This window comes from Rhinatrema bivittatum, chromosome 11 (assembly GCF_901001135.1).
Source record: "Rhinatrema bivittatum chromosome 11, aRhiBiv1.1, whole genome shotgun sequence".
Taxonomy (NCBI): Eukaryota; Metazoa; Chordata; class Amphibia; order Gymnophiona; family Rhinatrematidae; genus Rhinatrema; species Rhinatrema bivittatum.
Genome location: NC_042625.1, coordinates 715,398 through 735,574, shown reverse-complemented (window position 1 = coordinate 735,574; position 20,177 = coordinate 715,398). Strand labels below are relative to the sequence as shown.

The window sequence follows — 20,177 nt, the reverse complement described above, 5'->3', positions numbered from 1 at the left end:
GAAGAGAACTACTATAGCATACCATCTTCTCATTTCTCGATTCATGAAGGGACTTTTGCACTTACAGCCCCCTTTGCAGAAACCTCCCATTCCTTGGGATGTTAATATACTTCTACAGGGACTGATGGAACCACCCTTCAAACCCTTGGGTAATGCCACACTAAAAGTTCCTAACTTGGAAGGTGGTCTTTTTAGTGGGGATTACATCAGCAAGAGGAGTAAGCGAACTACAGGCCTAATGCACTTCCTTCTTTACAGTTTTCCATGACAAGGTGATGTTACGAACCCACCCAAAGTTCTTGCCAAAGGTGGTCTCTGCTTTTTACATAAATCAGTCAATCAGTAAATCTGTTAAGTTAACCCCTAAGTTTGATGTAAACCGGCCTGATATGAAGCTTGTCATGAAGTTCGGTATAGAAAAATGTTAAATAAATAAAATAAATAAATTACGCTTCCCATGGGTGTTTCCAAAACCACATGAGTGAGAAAAGAAACTGCATTCTCTGGACTGCAAGAGAGCATTGGCCTATTATAAATGGCGAATGCAAATTCATAGAAAATCCTCTCGGCTTTTTGTGCCTTATGACCCGAACAGATTAGGAATGCAAGTTACAAAGCGAACTCTCTCCAGTTGGATCACATCATGCATACAACACTGTTATGTGAAGGAATCCCTCTCTTTGTCACATCCTGTAAAAGCACTTTGTCAGAGCTACTGCAGCTTCCCTTGAGTATCTGCAAAGTGGCCACATAGTTGTCATAGAAATGACGGCAGAAGAAGACCAAACCGCCCATCCAGTCTGCCCAGCAAGTTTCACACTTTTTTTTTCTCATACTTATCTGTTACTCTTGGCTCTTAGTAACCTTTTAGTTCTATTTCCCTTCCACCCATACCATTAATGTAGAGAGCAGTGTTGGAACTGCATCTAAGTGAAATATCTAGCTTAATTAGGGGTAGTAACCGCCGCAATAAGCAAGCTATATCCATGCTTATTTGTTTATCCAGACTATGTAATTCAGTCCTTGTTGTTTGTCTGTATATAGATCCACTTTTCTTCATTCCCCCTGCCGTTGAAGCAGAGAGTTATGCTGGATATGCATTGAAAGTGAAGTATCAGGCTTATTTGGTTTGGGGTAGTAACTGCCATAACAAGCAAGCTACTCCCCGCTATTTTGTGAATGCAAATCCTTTTTTCCACATTTCCTCTTGCCGTTGAAGCTTAGAGCAATGTTGTAGTCGCATTAACAGTGTGTATGTTTATTGAATAAGGGTATTATCTCCAGGTAATAGCCGTCATTCCTGCGAGCCACCCACTCTTAATTCACGTCCTCTAGACTTTATGGACCCACAGTGTTTATCCCACGCCCCTTTGAAGTCCTTCACAGTTCTGGTCTTCACCACTTCCTCTGGAAGGGCATTTCAGGCATCTATCGCAGGACCAAACATATGGAACTCCCTACCACAATACATAAGCTCAATAATCGACAGCAAATCCTTTAAAAAAGAACTGAAAACCTGGTTATTCAGCAAAACATTCAGAGATGGCGTAGGCTAAACTTCACAACCCCATCATCTACAACACCCATGCAAGATGAAATCAATAAGAGTTCCTATGCCCCCCCCTGCCACTCTTCCCCCCCCCTCTCCGCTCCCGCCATCCTTTCTTCTTTTCCCCGCCCCCCCACCTTAACCTCTTGCATACCTCTTTGCCATTTTGTCTGGTTATTACTAACTCGTTTCTGAGTTCCTTTACTACTGTTAAAGTTTTAAATTAAACTTGACGTGACCTGGTTCAAGCGTTTAAAATTAGTTCTAGGACAGTCTCCTAACAGTTTGATGTAACCTATTCCATTCTATATTCCATGTACTGTTCTATGTAACAAGTTGTTCTACTGTAAACCGGGGTGAAGGCTAATTGCTAAACCTCGGTATATAAAAGCTCTGAAATAAATAAATCCACCACCCTCTGTGAAGAAATACTTCCTGACATTGGTTCTGAGTTTTCCTCCCTGGAGCTTCAAATCGTGACCCCTGGTTCTGCTGATTTTTTTTCTGACTGAAAAAGTTTGCCATTGTCTTTGGATCATTAAAACATTTCATGTATCTGAAAGTCTGTATCATATCTCTGCTCCTCCTTTCCTCCAGGGTGTACATATTTAGATTCTTCATTCTCTCCTCATAAGTCGTTTGAAGACCATCCACCTTTTTGGTCGCCCTTCTCTGGACTGCCTCCATCTTGTCTGTGTTTCTTTGGAGATACGGTCTCCAGAACTGAACACAGTACTCCAGGTGAGGCCTCACCAAGGACCTGTACAAGGGGATAATTACTTCCCTTTTCTTACTCTATATTCCTCTCTCTATGCAGCCCAGCATTCTTCTGGCTTTAGCTATTGCCTTGTCACATTGTTTTGCCGACTTCAGATCATTAGACACTATCACCCCAAAGTCTCTCTCCTGCTCCGTGCACATTAGCCTTTCTCCCCCCATCGAATATATTCTTGGCATTGAATCTCTTCTTGGCATTGAATCTCTTCTTGGCATTGAATCTCAGCTGCCATATCTTCGACCACTCTTCCAGTTTCCTTAAATCCCGTCTCATTCTCTCCACTCCTTCCGGCGTGTCCACTGTGTTGCAGATCTTAGTATCATCCGCAAAAATATAAACCTTACCTTCTATCCCGTCCGCAATGTCGCTCACAAAGATATTGAACAGGACCGGTCCCAACACCGATCCTTGCAGTACACCACTTAAAACTGCTCTTTCTTCAGAGTTCCAGGAACCAGGTCGCGTCAAGTTTAATTTAAAACTATGGTTCAAATCATACATAAGTGACAAACACTTCAAGGTAAAAATTGAAAACCACGAATCTGAACCAATCGACATCACAAGGGGTGTACCTCAAGGCTCCTCCTTATCATCCACCCTCTTTAACATATACCTCCTCCCCCTTTGCCAGCTACTCTCAAATCTCAGTCTCCCACACTTTGTCTACGCAGACGACGTGCAGGTTCTTATACCCATTACCGATTCCATCTCCAATGCCCTAAAAAGATGGGATAGTGCCCTCTCATCCATCAACTGTCTCCTCACTCAACTCAACCTAGCCCTAAATCCTAATAAAACTGAACTCATGATCATCTCACCTCAATCCATCAATTCTTTACCTACACTTTCAGCCAATTCACCCCTCTCTCTCCCTACCCTCTCCCAAACTGTAAGAGACCTAGGTGTCACACTTGACCCCCAATTCAGCCTACAGAAATTTATCTCTTCCACCATCAAAGACTGCTACTACAAACTACACGCTCTCAAAAATCTTAAACCCATCCTGCATTTCAACGACTTTAGAACTGCCCTACAAGCCCTAATATTATCCAAAATAGACTACTCAAACGCTTTACTCCTAGGTCTCCTGAAGAACAGCCTTGCCCCCCTTCAGCTGCTTCAAAATGCAGCTGCACGTGTATTAACAGGCTCCCGTAGAAAAGAACACATCACACCTGTTCTTAAACAACTTCATTGGCTTCCCATCACAGCCAGAATTCAATTTAAAACTCTCACCCTTATTCATGAAGCCATCCACAATCCTGACATGCTCTGGTTCTCAGACAGTTTACACATCCGTTTCTTCTCCAGACCTACCAGAACGCCCTACACAGCAAATATTCACACTCCTTCTCCCAAACTCTTCCACCAAACAACGTGCGCTCTCCCTAGCTGGACCCTCTCTATGGAACTCTATGCCCACCCACCTAAGCCTTGAAACCTGCTCCAAAAAATTCAGACAATCTCAAGACTTGGCATTTTACACAAGCCTACACACGAACCCCCCTGCTTTTCACTCCTTTCTCCTACACCCTTCCCCCCCTTGCCCCCCAGGCATATGACCGATTTTCCCCCCCTTCTTAACTCTCTCCCCCTAACATTTTATTGTAAATAATATACTTGTATATAATTATTTTTATTGCGTTTATCTAACCATTTTATTGCGTTTATCTATTTGTACAACATTACCTTTGTTTCCCCCCCCCGCACCCAGTTCTCTTATCGGTTTCATTGTAAAGCCCTGTTGGCCATTTGTTGTTACATGGAAACCGATGTGATGTTTTCTTAACGAATGTCGGTATACAAAAACTTTAAATAAAAATAAATAATTGTCTTCTATCCTTCAACCAGTTTGCAATCCAGGCCACCACCTCGGCACTCACTCCTAAGCTTCTCATTTTATTCACCAGTCTCCTGTGCTGGACTGTATCAAAAGCTTTGCTGAAATCCAAGTAGATGACATCTAGTGCTCTTCCTTGATCCAATTCCTTGGTTACCCAGTCAAAAAAGTCAATCAGATTTGTCTGACAGGATCTTCCAATGGTGAATCCATTGGAAGATCCTGTCAGCAATTCTCCCGACTGTAAATAGTTAACTATTCTCTCTTTCAACAGTGACTACATTACTTTTCCCACCACTGAAGTGAGGCTAGCTGGTCTGTAGTTACCAGCCTCTTCTCTGTTCCCACTCTAGTGAAGCGGGACCTTTTCTGCTCTTCTCCAGTCACTCGGCGCCACTCCCGTTTTCTAGGGCTCTATTGAACAGGTCACACAGCGAACCCGACAGCACATCTCTGAGCTCCCTCAGTATACTGGGATGAACTTCATCAGGCCCCCATGGCTTTGTCCACTTCCAGTTTCTCCAGCTCTTCCCATACATTTTCTACTGTAAATGGAGTTACATCTATTCCACTCCCCTCCAGTTTCTTGTTAACTAGTGACGGTCCTTCTCCAGGGTCCTCTTTAGTGAACACAGAACTGAAGTATTCGTTTAATATTTCTGCCATTTCTTCATCTCTCTCCACACATTGATCCTTTCCACCTTTCAATTTCACTATACCACTTTGAACTTTTCTCTCTTCACTGATGTATCTGAAAAATGTTTTGTCACCTCTCTTTACCTCCTTAGCAATCCTCTCTTCCGCTTGACTTTTTGCTGTCTTGATTAATTTCTTCGTCTCCCTCAGTTCTACCAGATATTCTTCTTTGTGCTCCTCCCTTTGGGATCTTTTATATTTCTTGAATGCTGTTCTTTTAGCCTTTATTTTGTCAGCCACCTTCTTTGAGAACCAGATAGGTTTCATTTTTCTTTTGCTTTTCTTTACTTTTCTAACACATAGATTAGTTGCCTTGGTAATTGTTCCTTTTAGATTGGTCCACTGTTGATCTACAACTCTCTCGTTCTTCCTCCAGGTACTTCCCCATTTCATCAAAGTCCATGTTTTTGAACTGCAAAACTTGGGTCTTTGTGCTTCTTTTCCTTATCCTTTTTGTGATATTAAACCATACTGTTTGATCACTGGTGCTGAGGAGGGCGCCCACCTGGACATCAGAGACATTATCTCCATTAGTGAGCACTAAGTCGAGTATAGCTCCTTCTCTTGGGGGCTCCATTACCATTTGTTTGAACAAAGCTACTTGTAGGGCATCCACTATTTTTCTACTATTATTAGATTCTGCAGATGGGATTCTCCAGTCTACATCTGGCATATTAAAGTCTCCAATGATCACCACTTCTCCCTTCTTTCCTATCTTTTGGAAGTCTTCAACCAGATCTCTGTCCAGCGCTTCCTTTTGGTTTGGAGGCCTGTAAACCACTCCAATAAAAATGGATGTTGCATCTTTTTTTAGGTCAGCCCATAGTGCTTCTTCATTGCCTCATCTTCCTTGCAGCTCAGATGCTTGAATATTGTTTCTGATTATAAAGAGCCACTCCTCCCCCTTTCCTATCCTCTCTGTCCTTCCTTAACCCGGTATTGCCATATCCCAATCATGAGATTCCGTAAACCACGTTTCTGTGACAGCAACAACGTCCAAGTCCGCCTCCACCATTAGGGCTTGCAGGTTTGGGATTTTATTGCCCAAACTACGAGCATTTGTGCTCATAGCTTTCCATCTTTCTTTGTTCAGGTTGCTGCTGTTCCTGGACTCCTTTTGTGACTTCTTTAGTTGGGTTTTGTTATCCACTTTTCCCTTTGCATTTGTGCAAGTGAAAAGATTAGTGCCTCTGACAGAGTCATCCATCACAGTGAGCTTTTTTTCTTTGGTTTCTGATCTGGAATTTCTGTATGCATTGGGTTTCTTCTCTCTTTTCAGATAACACTTCAATCTTTTTCTCAAGAACTTCTTCAGTATTTAATACAGAGAAGACATTTTGTATTTGTTGCATTTGATACAGTGTGTGTCTCCGGATCACAGGTCTAATTCTACCAGAGCCCACTGTAATACTGTTTTTTGAGTTCCTTAATGCCCTGTGTGAGAAATTAATTCCTGAATAATGTAAAGTGGCTGAGACTTTCTTTATTGAAGCTAATTCAGCTTTTAACTTCAGCCAGCTCCTTTTCCAAGGTAGAGAGTTCTGAACAAATGGGGCAAGCCTTAAGTTTCCATATGATTACCCTCAATATAAAGGCTCCACAACAGTTGTATTGGATAGTCCTCATTTTGGATAAGGAATTACCAAACTACCAGCCTATATAGTTTACAAATTATGTATTCAGGCAGATATCAGAAATCCAACCCCAGGGGTGGGTGGGTAGTGGGGCAGGATGGGAGGGAGTTAAACAGTTACCTTGGTCAAGATTGCTCTCAGGACTTTGTATCTGCTATTTGCTTGACAATAGCCTCCCCCAGATTGGCTTACTATGTTAAACTTTTTACTTAGCTGGACACAAGAAGCTTTAGTATTTCCTGTATTTTGGCTGAGCACAGCCCTCAGATGATCTAATTGCCCCCTGCTGGTTCTGTGAGTCTGCTGCCCAAGCTGGTTAGAGCAAGGCTGTTTCAGAAATGCTTTCAGTTTTGCTTTAAAATTAACTCCACATCAATTTTTGCCCCAATGTTTATATCTAGACAAACAGTGATTTTTAATAACACCTATATGTAGTTAAAGATAGATTAAAGTGTAGAGTGATTATAGTGACAAGAGTTTCTCAAGAGGATTTTTTTTTGTTTTTGTCTTGAAACAATTAACCCACAGCAAATTAATATACAATCTCTATCTAAAAGCAAATTAATATACAATCTCTATCTAAAAGCTAAGAGAGAGAGAGAGAAGTAATACGAATGTCCATTCATACAGTCACATTACACTATTGCCTAGGTGAACAGGCTAACTCAGATGGTGCAGTAGGAAGAGCAGTATTTGCACCATTTATCATCCCAAATGGATGCTGTCCACAGAGGATTCCGGGTGGTTAAAAAAAATAAATAAATTATATATAGATATATACACACACATCATTACATGACTGGGTCTCTGCCACAGTGTATTTTGGTTCACAACCCTCAGCTTAGGCCTCCCCTATGCAGCATGGCTAATTCAGCCTGCTTATCCATGGAAAAAAAGTTTGCTCACTGTAAATGATGTTTTCCATAGGTAGCAGGATGAATTAGCCATGCGCTCCTACCCTTCCACCTGGACAGCATCTCTACACACTATGGATGATTTTATGCTTTTGATATGAACTGAGGAGACTTCTGGAAGGCTTATTTGTGTGGGAACTACCACAGATTCCCAGTAGGGCAAAAAGCTTTAAGCTTTGAGAGACAGCTCCTCCTGGTTCCGACCTGATGATGTCACCCATTCAGCATGGCTAATTCATCCGGCTATCTATGGAAAACACAGTTTACAGTAAGCAAATTTGCTTATCTTTAAGTGTGTTTTAATGTAGACCAATTTATAAACTTCATGGAGTGCTGTAGATGCTATTAATTTTTTTTTTCTAGGGATTAAACTTTGTGATGAAACTTTGTGTGTAATGTTGCCTTTTTTGTGGTCTCCTGGTTGGGAATGGTGAAGCTTTGTGCCTGTTGTGGTGGTCCTCTTATGGTTGAGAATGGAGGAGCTTTGTATGTGTTGTCTTGTCCCTCCTGGTTTCCTATTTGAGAGCAGTAGAATGTTGTAGAGTGCTCTTGTCTTCTCTTTGCTTTCTTGATAGTACATCTTTTTCAGAGTGTTTGGGATGTTGTGTGTAGCCTGAGGGGTATGATTTCTAGCACTGTGTATGCACTCTGTGACAAAGCTCCCACTGTATATGCATGAAGCACTGTTTTTGGTTGCTTTTTCTTTCAGCATGTGACTGAAGTAGTGTAGATGCTCTGTCTAGTAACAATCCCTTGAGGAATGTTTCCAGCTCTGAAGATGCTTTCTGTAAGACTCCCTCCAAATGTTTGAGGCACTATAGGTATTGTGAATGGTGAAGCTCCCTCCAGATGTGTATTTGGGACACTCTCTGGATGTGCATCATGAGGCTTTCTCTAGATGTTTGAAGTCTTGTAGCCGTTTTGTGTAGCCAGGCTTTTCCAGGTTTATGTGAAGTGTTATTTCCATGCACTGTATGTAATATGCTCTCTTTCTGTGTTCAGTGCTCTCTTCCCAGATGTGGTGAATTGCATGCAGACAGACAACTTGGAGCTGAAGAAGCTAGTTTACCTATACCTGATGAACTATGCTAAAAGCCAGCCAGACATGGCCATCATGGCAGTTAATACATTTGTGAAAGTGAGTGGGGAGCATCTGTTTCTCTAATGTATGAGCTTTGTTCGCTACTATTGCTTTGGTTGGAGATGCCATTCATCCCCTGCCTTCTTTTTACCCTAAGGGAAGACTCCTTTCCTCTGCTTGCTCGCTGCCTCTGGGTGCCCCCAGAGGCAGCGAGCAAGCAGAGGAAAGGAGTCTTTCAGGTCTCTGGCCCTGAGAGATGCAACTAATCCATTGTTTACCTACCTTCTATGCCTTGAGGATTACTTTTTCTTGAGAACCAATGGGTTGATTGTTCTGAGTTCATTGAACAGACAACAAAATGCATGTTTGGTTTTTTTTTTACTGTTTAGGACTGTGAAGATCCAAACCCTTTGATCCGTGCCCTGGCAGTGCGCACCATGGGATGTATACGGGTGGATAAGATCACAGAGTATCTCTGTGAACCCCTCCGCAAATGTCTAAAGGATGAGGACCCCTATGTGCGTAAAACAGCAGCTGTGTGTGTGGCAAAACTGCACGACATCAATGCACAGCTGGTGGAAGACCAGGGATTCCTTGATACATTGAAAGATCTCATCTCTGATTCCAACCCTATGGTAAGTCCCTTCCTTTGCTGAATGTTAACCATCACGTTGCCTCAACTACAGACACTCTCTCTGCCCCCCCTTCTCCTGTTTCTCTTCTCTGCTTCCTTTCTAGTAGGTGAAAACTATCCGGGAATCTTTCATCACTGGGCAGGTGGCCAGAGAAAGACTTGCTGAGCTGTTACATACTCCTCCAAATACACATCACTGTAGTGATGTGACTTTTTTATAAAACAGCAGAATGGAGAGAAGCCATTCTAACTATCGGGCCTATTTTCATTTTCTTCTTGCCTGGAACTGATGTCACTTCTTTGGAGGGAGAGGTGTTTAGAGCCTTTGATTAATCTCTATGGATATTTAGCTGCACTGTTAAATAAGAGCACAAATGCCATGCTGGGTCAGACCAAGATTCATCCACCCAGCATCCTGTCTGACAGTGGCCAGTTCCATAAAGTAGATCTAGTTCCTGTTACTCACTCCCACTGATAGCAATAGTTTTCTTTAATCTACCTGATTAATAATCTGTTATGGACGTTTCCAGGAACTTGTCCAAACTTTTTTTAAACCCTGCTATGCTAGTTGCCATGACTATATCCTCAGACAGCAGATTCTACAATTTGATGGTGCATTGAGTGAGAGAGTACATTCTAAAACTTGTTTTATTATTATTGTATTTAGCTCATGCCTTTTTATTGTAGCTCAAGGTGATTTACATTCAAGTACATTAGGTATTTTCCCTGTTCCCAGAGGGCTCACAGTCTAACTTGGTACCTGAGGCAATGGAGGGTGAAGTGATTTGCCCAAGATCACATGGAGTGGCAGTGGGATTTTCTGGTGGTTAGTTTCATGGAGTGTCCCTTTGTTTTATTATTTTGTAAAAGGTTAAATAACCATCTTTTATTTTCTGAGCATTCCCAGATCAGTCCAGACCAGTGGATTATTCATCCCTTTCAGCAGATGGAGTCAGAACAAAACTTTGAGGCACTGCTACTTAACTGTGAGAGTGACTCCAGCAGATAGTAGAGATGCACCTGCAGGTTGTTAGTTAACATTTTTCTCTTTGTTTTTGTTTTACAGTAGTTTTAGGCTCCAGATCACAGATGCTCCCTGAGGTGCTAGGCATCTTCGTGGGCCATCCCTCAGCTGGAGCCAGGCCGCCGGGGGGTTGGATACCCCTGACTGGATTTGCCCGCAGCATACTGGACGGTCCGATAGCCAGGGGTCCTGACTCCCTCGACCCTCCAAGGCACCCTCTCGCTCTTCTTCCTCTGGAGAGGGAAATACCCGCTTAATAAAGTTTCTTTAAGTTCCTTGTTTAAAAAAAAAAAAAAAAAACCCAGCACTTTTCCGTTGCCCAAGAAAATCTGAAAGCTGCTGAACCGTGAGTGGGACTCCTCGGATGCTGGTCTGAAGGTGGGCAGAGCGATGGCCAAGCTTTACCCCTTGATGGAGGACTCTCTGGAATTACTGAGGATCTCAAAGGTAGACGCGGCCGTCTCAGCTGTAACCAAGAAAATGACGATCCCAGTGGCCGGGGCAGTGGCTCTGAAGGATGTCCAGGATCGTAAGCTGGAGGTGCAAATCAAACTAATGTTTGAGGTTTCAGCGTTGAGTCTTCAGGCAGCTGTTGTGCAAGTTTAATGCAAAGGGCCTGTCTCTGTTGGGTTCAAAAGGGCTCAATGCCGAAGTCTGCAGCGGACGGCAGCGCATTGCAGGCCGCTGGTCTGGAGGCAGGCATAGCCTACGTGGCAGATGCTTTGTATGAATTGGTGTGTACGTCTGCTCGCTGCATGGTCTCCTCGGTAGTGGCTCGTAGGCTGCTGTGGTTCTGTTACTGGTGGACTGATTTGTCATCCAAGGTCCAGCTCTGTAATCTTTCCTTTAAGGGGAAGCTGTTATTTGGAGAGGACCTAGATCAGTTGATGAAGGTCCTGGGGGAGTCCAAGGGGCATGGATTGCTGGAGGACAGGAAGCACAGTATGAAGGTGTTTCCTTCTTGGGCTCGTTTTCGGGATTCTCATCTGTTTCGTTCCCGCAAGTTCTTGTCTCAGTCTCGAAACAGGGTGGCAGGCACCAACAGTCCTTTAGAGTATTAAGGTCAGGCAAAGACCATGTCAGGCAGGATACTGTGAGCAGAAAATCAGCCTAATGAAGCCAGTGGTCCCCTCTCCTCCGTAGAAGCTGTATGAGGTAGATTGTCCAGCTTCGAGGAGTGGGAAAAGGTTACCTTGGACCATTGAGTGCTGGTGGTGATACGAGATCTAGAATTTTTTTTTGTGCCTGCCTTGGGAAGCCTTTGTGGAGTCCCACATGGTTTCTCACGTCAGGCGGGAGGCAGTGTTGGGGACACTGCAAAGGCTGCTCACCTAAAGGCCATTGTTCCCGTCCCTCTGGAGGAGTAGGGTCAGGGAAGGTATTCTGTTTTCTTTGTGGTGCCGAAAAAGGAGGGCTCCTTTCGGCCCGAGTTTTGCTGTTCAAAAACACAGACTTTGATGAAATGGGGAAGTACCTGGAGGAAGAACTAAAAGGCTGGGAGATGTGGATCAGCAGTGGACCAATCTAAAAGGAGCAATTACCAAGGCAACTAATCTATATGTTAGAAAAGTAAAGAAAAGCAAAAGAAAAATGAAACCTATCTGGTTCTCAAAGGAGGTGGCTGACAAAATAAAGGCTAAAAGAACAGCGTTCAAGAAATATAAAAGATCCCAAAAGGAGGAGCACAAAGAAGAATATCTGGTAGAACTGAGGGAGACAAAGAAATTAATCAAGACGGCAAAAAGTCAAGCGGAAGAGAGGATTGCCAAGGAGGTAAAGAGAGGTAAAACATTTTTCAGATACATCAGTGAAAAGAGAAAAGTTCAAAGTGGTGTAGTGAAATTGAAAGGTGGAAAGGATCAATGTGTGGAGAGAGATGAAAAAATGGCAGAAATATTAAGTGAATACTTCAGTTCTGTGTTCACTAAAGAGGACCCTGGAGAAGGACCGTCGCTAGTTAACAAGAAACTGGAGGGGAGTGGAGTAGATGTAACTCCATTTACAGTAGAAAATGTATGGGAAGAGCTGGTGAAACTGAAAGTGGACAAAGCCATGGGGCCTGATGAAGTTCATCCCAGAATACTGAGGGAGCTCAGAGATGTGCTGGCGGGTCCACTCTGTGACCTGTTCAATAGATCCCTAGAAACGGGAGTGGTGCCGAGTGATTGGAGGAGAGCGGTGGTGGTCCCGTTTCACAAGAGTGGGAACAGAGAAGAGGCTGGTAACTACAGACAGGTTAGCCTCACTTCGGTGGTGGGAAAAGTAATGGAGTCAATGTTGAAAGAGAGAATAGTGAACTATCTACAGTCGGGAGAATTGCTGGACCAGAGGCAGCATGGATTCACCATTGGAAGATCCTGTCAGACAAATCTGACTTTTTTGACTGGGTAACCAAGGAATTGGATCGAGGAAGAGCACTCTATGTCATCTACTTGGATTTCAGCAAAGCTTTTGACACGGTCCAGCACAGGAGACTGGTGAATAAAATGAGAAGCTTAGGAGTGAGTGCCGAGGTGGTGGCCTGGATTGCAAACTGGTTGACGGACAGAAGACAATGTGTGATGCTAAATGGAACTCTCTCTGAAGAGAGAGCGGTTTTAAGTGGTGTACCGCAAGGATCGGTTTTGGGACCGGTCCTTTTCAATATCTTTGTGAGCGACATAGCGGAAGGGATAGAAGGTAAGGTTTGTCTTTTTGCGGATGACACAAAGATCTGCAACAGAGTGGACACGCCGGAAGGAGTGGAGAGAATGAGACGGGATTTAAGGAAGCTGGAAGAGTGGTTGAAGATATGGCAGCTGAGATTCAATGTCAAGAAGTGCAGAGTCATGCATATGGGGAGTGGAAATCTGAATGAACTGTATTCGATGGGGGGAGAGAGGCTGATATGCACGGAGCAGGAGAGAGACGTTGGGGTGATGGTGTCTAATGATCTGAAGTCGGTGAAACAATGTGACAAGGCGATAGCTAAAGCCAGAAGAATGCTGGGCTGCATAGAGAGGAATATCGCGTAAGAAAAGGGAAGTAATTATCCCCTTGTACAGGTCCTTGGTGAGGCCTCACCTGGAGTACTGTGTTCAGTTCTGGAGACCGTATCTCCAAAGAGACAAGATGGAGGTGGTCCAGAGAAGGGCGACCAAAAAGGTGGAATGACTTATGAGGAGAGATTGAAGAATCTAAATATGTACACCCTGGAGGAAAGGAGGAGCAGAGGTGATATGATACAGACTTTCAGATACTTGAAAGGTTTTAATGATCCAAAGACAACGACAAACCTTTTCCGCAGGAAAAAAATCAGCAGAACCAGGGGTCATGATTTGAAGCTCCAGGGAGGAAGACTCAGAACCAATGTCAGGAAGTATTTCTTCACGGAGAGGGTGGTGGATGCCTGGAATGCCCTTCCGGAGGAAGTGGTGAAGACCAGAACTGTGAAGGACTTCAAAGGGGCGTGGGATAAACACTGTGGATCCATAAAGTCAAGAGGACGTGAATGAAGAGTGGGTGGTTAGCCAGAATGACTGCTACTGCCTGGAGATATTACCCTTATTCATTAAACATACACACGGTTACTGCGACTCCAACATAGCTCTAAGCTTCAACGGCAAGAGGAAATGTGGAAAAGGATTTGCACTCACAAAGCGGGGAGTAGCTGGCTTCTTACGGCGGTTACTACCCCAAACCAAATAAGCCTGATACTTCACTTTCAGTGCATATCCAGCATAGCTCTCTGCTTCAACGGCAGGGGAGAAGAAAAACAACCAATACGGGCTGAATAACATAGTCTGGGTAAACAAATAAGCATGGGTGTAGCTTGCTTATTGCAGCGGTTACTACCCCTAACTAATCAAGCTTGATATTTCACTTGGATGCAGCTCCATCACTGCTCTCTACATTAACGGTGGGGGTGAAAGGGAAATAGAACCAAAGGTTACTAAGAGCCAAGAGAAACAGATAAGTATGAGAAAAAAGAAGTGTGAAGCTTGCTGGGCAGACTGGATGGGCCGTTTGGTCGTCTTCTGCCGTCGTTTCTATGTTTCTATTCTCGATTTGCAGAAGGTGAATCTGTTCCTTTGGGTTCTCTGCTTTCGCATGCTGACGCTGCGTACTGTGTTGGCAGTGGTTCACAAAGGAGAATTTCTCGCCTCCCCCTTTTTTTTTTTTTTAAATATCTTTTCATTGAAGTCCATGCAATCATTACAATTATGAAATATAACAAATGTTAACAAAGATAACGATGACAATTAAACCGTCAAGTACATAATAGGATAAGCACCATAAACACAGTTCGTTAAACAGTCACAACAAATTTGTAAGAGGCACAATTGACAATGCTAGCATTCTACCAGTAAGATTATATAATCCACTTTTTTCTTTTAGTTCCCCTTCCGAACCAAACCTAACCATCTCCCGTCCTCCTGCCCCCCTCCTGTCCGTGGTGCATTGGAAACGTTGTACTGCTGACCTCAATTAATTGCTCCTTCATAAGCCAAGGCAAGATAGTCTGGGCTCATGTGTAAATCTGTTAGCAATCCTTAAGATCGTCGGTCTCATTACAGAGGTTATACCAGTTTGGAAGTTATTTCCGCTCAGCTTGGAACAACTCCTGTGTTCTTGTCCTGACCTGCTGGACTCAAAGCTATGAACCTGTCTCTAATCTCTCTGGACTGGTGCTGTATAAATCGGTCCCAGATATTTTTAGTCTCAGCCCATTTACTAACCGCCGCAGATTTCCCAGCCGTCATATACTCCACAATAACTAGCTTGATCATCTTATTATTCCAATGTTGAAATGCTGGGGCCTCTGCGGTGAGCCAAACCGACAGAATAGTTTGTTTGGCCATTAATATGGTTTTGTCCAGGAAGATTTTTTGAGCTGTATTGATTTTTGCTCGCTTACCAGGATATAGGCCAAAAAGCCAAATTCTTGGGTCTTCTGGAATGTCTTGAGCATATAGTGTTGAGCAAAGGGTTCGTATTTGTGACCAAAATGTTATGATCTTTGGGCAAGACCAGAAACAGTGGAGATAATCACCCTTAACAATCTCGCATTTTAGACGTATTGGGGACGAACAAATCTTATTTCCTAGCGTGTAGCAGATGGACTCAGGACCAATGGGTATAGTGTACTCCTGATAGTAGTTGGAGACGGATCAGATTTCAATCTGACATCAGCCCTAGTACATATACCCCTGCAGGAAGTGCAGCTCTTCAGTATTTTCCTCTCTGTACGCTCTCACAGCGTTAGAGTAAATTCACCAAAAAAACCCAAAAGAATAAGAATTCTTATCTCTACAGACTAGCCCCGCTCTCCCTCCCCCAGTTGAGAATTCCGAGGTGATTTCCACGATTCCTCGGAGGTAAGCCTCGGTCCAGCAGCTGACCCATGGCGGGGACTTAACCTCCGACATCGGGTGAGGCTGAGAGGCAGCGGGTGCAACTTCGAGCGTGGCGGTGAAGGTATTTTCCCTCTCCCTCCGCAGCCGAAGACTGTCTGGAACGAGACCGGGAAGCGCTGAGACAAGGTAAGGTAGAAATCTATTTAAAAGCCCGAAGCTCAAGGAGTCGCACAGGTCACCAGCCGGGACCAGTGCCACCAGGTTGATCTGTCTTAGCAGGGCTAGACCCTGGTTAGATCCGAGGGTCCTCCCAAGTGGAGACCTTCCGAGGTGGTCGTCATATTGTCCGCTTGGTCGCCGTCACCATTTTGATCTGTTCGCCGCCCTGTTCCGTGCGCACAGAGGCGAGCCATGCACAGACGACATGCATAGCCACGCGCTTACTGTGTCGGGTGCACAACTCAATCTGTGCACACAACAGCGCACACATCTCCCTGAGCGCACACTAAAACTGTATTTTACGCGCACAAGCCATGGCACCACTGGAAAAGAAACTCAAGGCTCAGGGCCTTTGCTCAGCATGCCACATTTGAGCTGCACAACATGGAGGCCACGACCCTGTGTATACAGTGCAAAGAGGCCCTAGGGGGTCCAACTCATGGCCCTCCCCAGCCGGTACCGGGTTCTGGCCTCTCGAACAGTACGCCGGACCCCCCCCCTCTCGAACAGCACAGCGGGACCCCCCCCCACCCCCTCAAACGGGGCTCCCCAGGGATACGGCGTCCCTTAGTCTAGACCCAGCAGCTATCTCCTGGGTGGAATTCTTCAAAGGTCTGCATACCTTCGTCCACATGCAACTGGGTCCTCCTATAATATGACCACAAGTCCCACCAGAGGATCTCAAGATCCCGGGACCCTCTATGCCCAGGGAAGTGATCCCACCGCCCAGAAGCCCCACCTTCAAGGACACTGACAACTCTGAGGATTCAGAACCCCTGGAGGAAGGGGAACGCCCTCCGAGGACAGAGCCCCACTGAACCATGAGACGCTTATTCACCAAGGACGAGCTTCCAGACCTGGTCACACACAGCTTAAAAGAGCTTGCTATCCCTGGCACAAGTGTCTCAGGGGAACCTAAGACGAACCCCCTACTAGAGGGACTCCGATAGACCTCCCGACATTTTCCATTATTACAAGCCATCCAGCAACTAATTGATCTGGAATGGGATGCTCCGGAAACTACGTTCAAAGGGGGGCGTGCTCTGGCAGCCATGTACCCCCTGGACCCAGCCGCCAAAGATCTACTGGCATGTCCGAAAGTGGATGATATGGTCTGCGCGGTCTCGAAGTGCACTACTATCTCAGTGGAGGGAGGAGCAGCACTCAAGGATGCGCAAGACAGACGTCTGGAATACATCCTCAAACAGTCCTTTGAAGTTTCTGCTATGTCTCTACAGATCGCAGCCTGCTGTGCTGTGGTGACACGTGCCTCCTTATCACAGACAAGGAACAACACTCCCGGGGAAGCCCTGGAACCAGCAGTATCATTCCTCGTGGATGCCGCTTCTGATCTGGTGCGCACCGCAGCTAGAGGAGTGTCATCCACCGTGGCAGCTAGAAGACCACTCTGGCTCCGAAACTGGTTGGCCGACGCATCTTCCAAAACGAAACTCACAAGGAATGCCCTTCAAGGGAACCCTTCTCCTGTTCGGAAGCGAACTAGAGAAACTAGCCAACAAATGGGGCGAGTCCTCACTGCTGCGGCTACCGGAAGACAGGAATAAGAGAAACCAGCGACCCTTCCCCTGAACTTCCAGGGGCAGAGGATCACAGCGCTTCAACCCATATAGAAGCACATATCAAGCGGCCCGCCCTGCAGGCCGAAGCCAGTCCTTTAGGAGCAAGCACAACAAAAGGGGAGCCAACTTGGGCCCAGACCCCGGCCGCACCCCACAATGAAAATCAGCCGATCCATCCAAAGGAGGAAGCCATAGGGGGCAGACTTGTCCTATTCTACCAAAGATGGGTCAAGAGAACTTCGGACAAGTGGGTCCTAGCCATCATTCAAGAGGGATATTACCTGGATTTCCACCACCTCCCTCCGGACAGGTTTGTGGAATCCCCCTGCCACAACTCTTCCAAGAGGATGGCAGTGGAAGCTACACTGACCAGATTGCTAGCCTTAAAGGCTATAATACCGGTGCCTCCACAACAAGTAAATACTAGACGACATTCCATCTATTTTATCGTTCCCAAGAAAGAAGGAACGTTCAGGCTTATCCTGGACCTCAAGTCTGTCAACCGTCACCTGAAGAAACCTTACGCTCGGTAATAAGGCCGATACAACCGGGAGAGTTCCTTACATCCCTGGATCTGTCAGAAGCCTACCTCCACATTCCGATCCATCAAGAGCATCAGCGTTTTCTACGCTTCAAGATCCTGGACCGTCACTGCCAGTTCCGGGCACTACCATTCGGGTTAGCCACAGCACTCCAGACGTTCACCAAGATCATAGTAGTGGTGGCAACACTGAGGAAGGAAGGAATCCACGAACACCCTTTATCTAGACGATTGGCTGATCAGGGCGAAATCCCCAGAGGAGAGCCACCAGGCAACCAACAGAGTCAAACTCTACTGGAGAGCCTTGGGTGGGTGGTCAACACAAACAAGAGCTGCCTGCAGCCCTCCCAATCTCTAGAATACTTGGGAGTCTGGTTCGACACCAAACAAGACAAGGTCACCCTGACACCGACAAGGAGATCGAAATTGATGACCCAGTTATGAACCCTGTTGAGCGAGCTTCGCCCCCACAGCATGGGACTACCTACAGGTCCTCGGCCTCATGGTATCCACACTGGAAGTAGTGCCATGGGCAAGAGCTCACATGAGACCCCTACAGCGCCCACTACTATCACGATGGAATCCACTGTCCCAGAACTACACCGTATGTCTTCAGCTCACGGACAAAGTCCATACCCAACTATGATGGTGGCTACAAGAAGACCATATGAGCCAGGGAGCAAGACTATCCTCACCATCCTGGATCCTGCTCACCATGGACACCAACCTACGAGGATAGGGAGCACATTGCCAGGAGCTGACTGCTCAGGGACAATGGAACAAAAGAGTCTGGGTGGAACATCAATCGCCTAGAGGCCTGGGCAGTCAGACTAGCCTGCCTACAGTTCAGTCACAGACTCGGAGACAAGTCAGTCAGAGTAATGTCAGACAATGCCACAACAGTGGACTACATCAACCGCCAGGGAGGAACCAGAAGCCAACAGGTGTCTCTGGAAATAGACCTGCTAATGTCATGGGCGGAAGCGAACCTTCAAGAGATCTCAGCCATTCACATCGCCGGGAAAGACAAAGTCACTGTGGGTTATCTCAGCAGAGAAAGTCTAGACCCAGGAGAATGGAGGCTGTCGACCTCAGCATTCCATTTGATAGTAAACGGTTTGGGAACACCAACCATGGACCTCCTGGCAAGCCGGTCCAACACTCAAAAGCCCAGCTTCTTCAGCTTCAGGCGGGAACCCCAGTCCCAGGGAATCGATACCCTGGTACAGACCTAGGCACAGGAGACTGTTATACGCCTTCCCGCTGTGGCCCCTATTGGGCGCAATCATCCACAAGATAGAACACACAGGGGACCAGGACTTCTAGTGGCCCCAGACTGGCCAAGAAGACTGTGGCACGCAGTCTGCTGACAGGGAACCCCCTCCCGCTACCTCCACACAGAGCCCTGCTCCAACAGGGACCGATCCTACACAAGGATCCAGCTTGATTCTCTCTCTTACAGTCTGGCCATTGAGAGGACTCGCCTGAGGAAGAGTGGATACTCGGGGGCAGTAATTGACACCCTACTCGAAGCACGCAAGTTCTCCACATCCCTAACATACATAAGGATTTGGAGAGTATTTGAAACCTGGTGCGGGGACCACAACATCGTTCCACGCTCAGTCAAAATTCCTGTGATTTTGGAATTCCTGCAGAATGGTCTACAGAAGGGATTGTCTCTCAACTCCATTAAGGTACAGGTGGCCGCATTGTCATGCTACGGAACCAAGAGCGAGAGCGGTGGCATAGCCTCTCACCCAGATGTCTCCTGCTTTCTGAAAGGAGTCAAGCAGATCCGACCACCCCTAAGGTGGCTGGTGCCTCTTTGGAACCTCAACCTGGTCCTAGATTTCTTAGCTGGACCTTCCGTCAGATCTCTTTGCGGTCTTTTTCTCCGACTATTAACTTTGAAGAAGCCCGTTGTATCTCCGAGCTACAAGCACTGTCCTGCTGAGAGCCGTTCCTCAGACTCATCCCGGGAACCATCCAGTTACACACAGTTCCATCGTTCCTCCCCAAAGTGGTATCTCACTTCCATCTCGCTACCATCGCCAGATGAGCATAAGAATTCGGAAGAGTCTCGCAGTCTACGCCATCTCAAAGTTGGCAGGCTCCTAGTCTGATACCTGGAAAGGTCGGAATCCGTACGAAAGACGGACCATCTGTTCGTCCTTCACAGCGGGAAGAAGCAAGGGGAAGCGGCCTTGCGAGCAACCATAGCCTGCTGGATCAAAGAAGTCATCAAGGCGGCCTACATAGAAGCAGGCAAGCCATCGCCTTTGCAAGTCAAGGCCCATTCCACTAGAGCCCAGGCAGTGTCCTGGGCGGAAACCAAGATGCTGTCACCCGCC

The 20,177-nt window shown here is 45.9% G+C and overlaps 1 protein-coding gene across 4 annotated transcripts in view; it reads left to right on the top strand.

Annotated features, from left to right (window-relative positions):
- AP1B1 (adaptor related protein complex 1 subunit beta 1) overlaps positions 1-20,177 on the top strand; it is a 392,478-nt gene that overhangs the window by 51,079 nt on the left and 321,222 nt on the right. For all 4 annotated transcript variants that reach the window (XM_029571861.1, XM_029571859.1, XM_029571858.1 and 1 more), the window contains exons 4-5: positions 8,414-8,549; positions 8,882-9,127. In XM_029571861.1, coding sequence (XP_029427721.1) covers positions 8,414-8,549; positions 8,882-9,127 — 382 coding nt within the window. The remainder of the gene's footprint in view (positions 1-8,413; positions 8,550-8,881; positions 9,128-20,177) is intronic.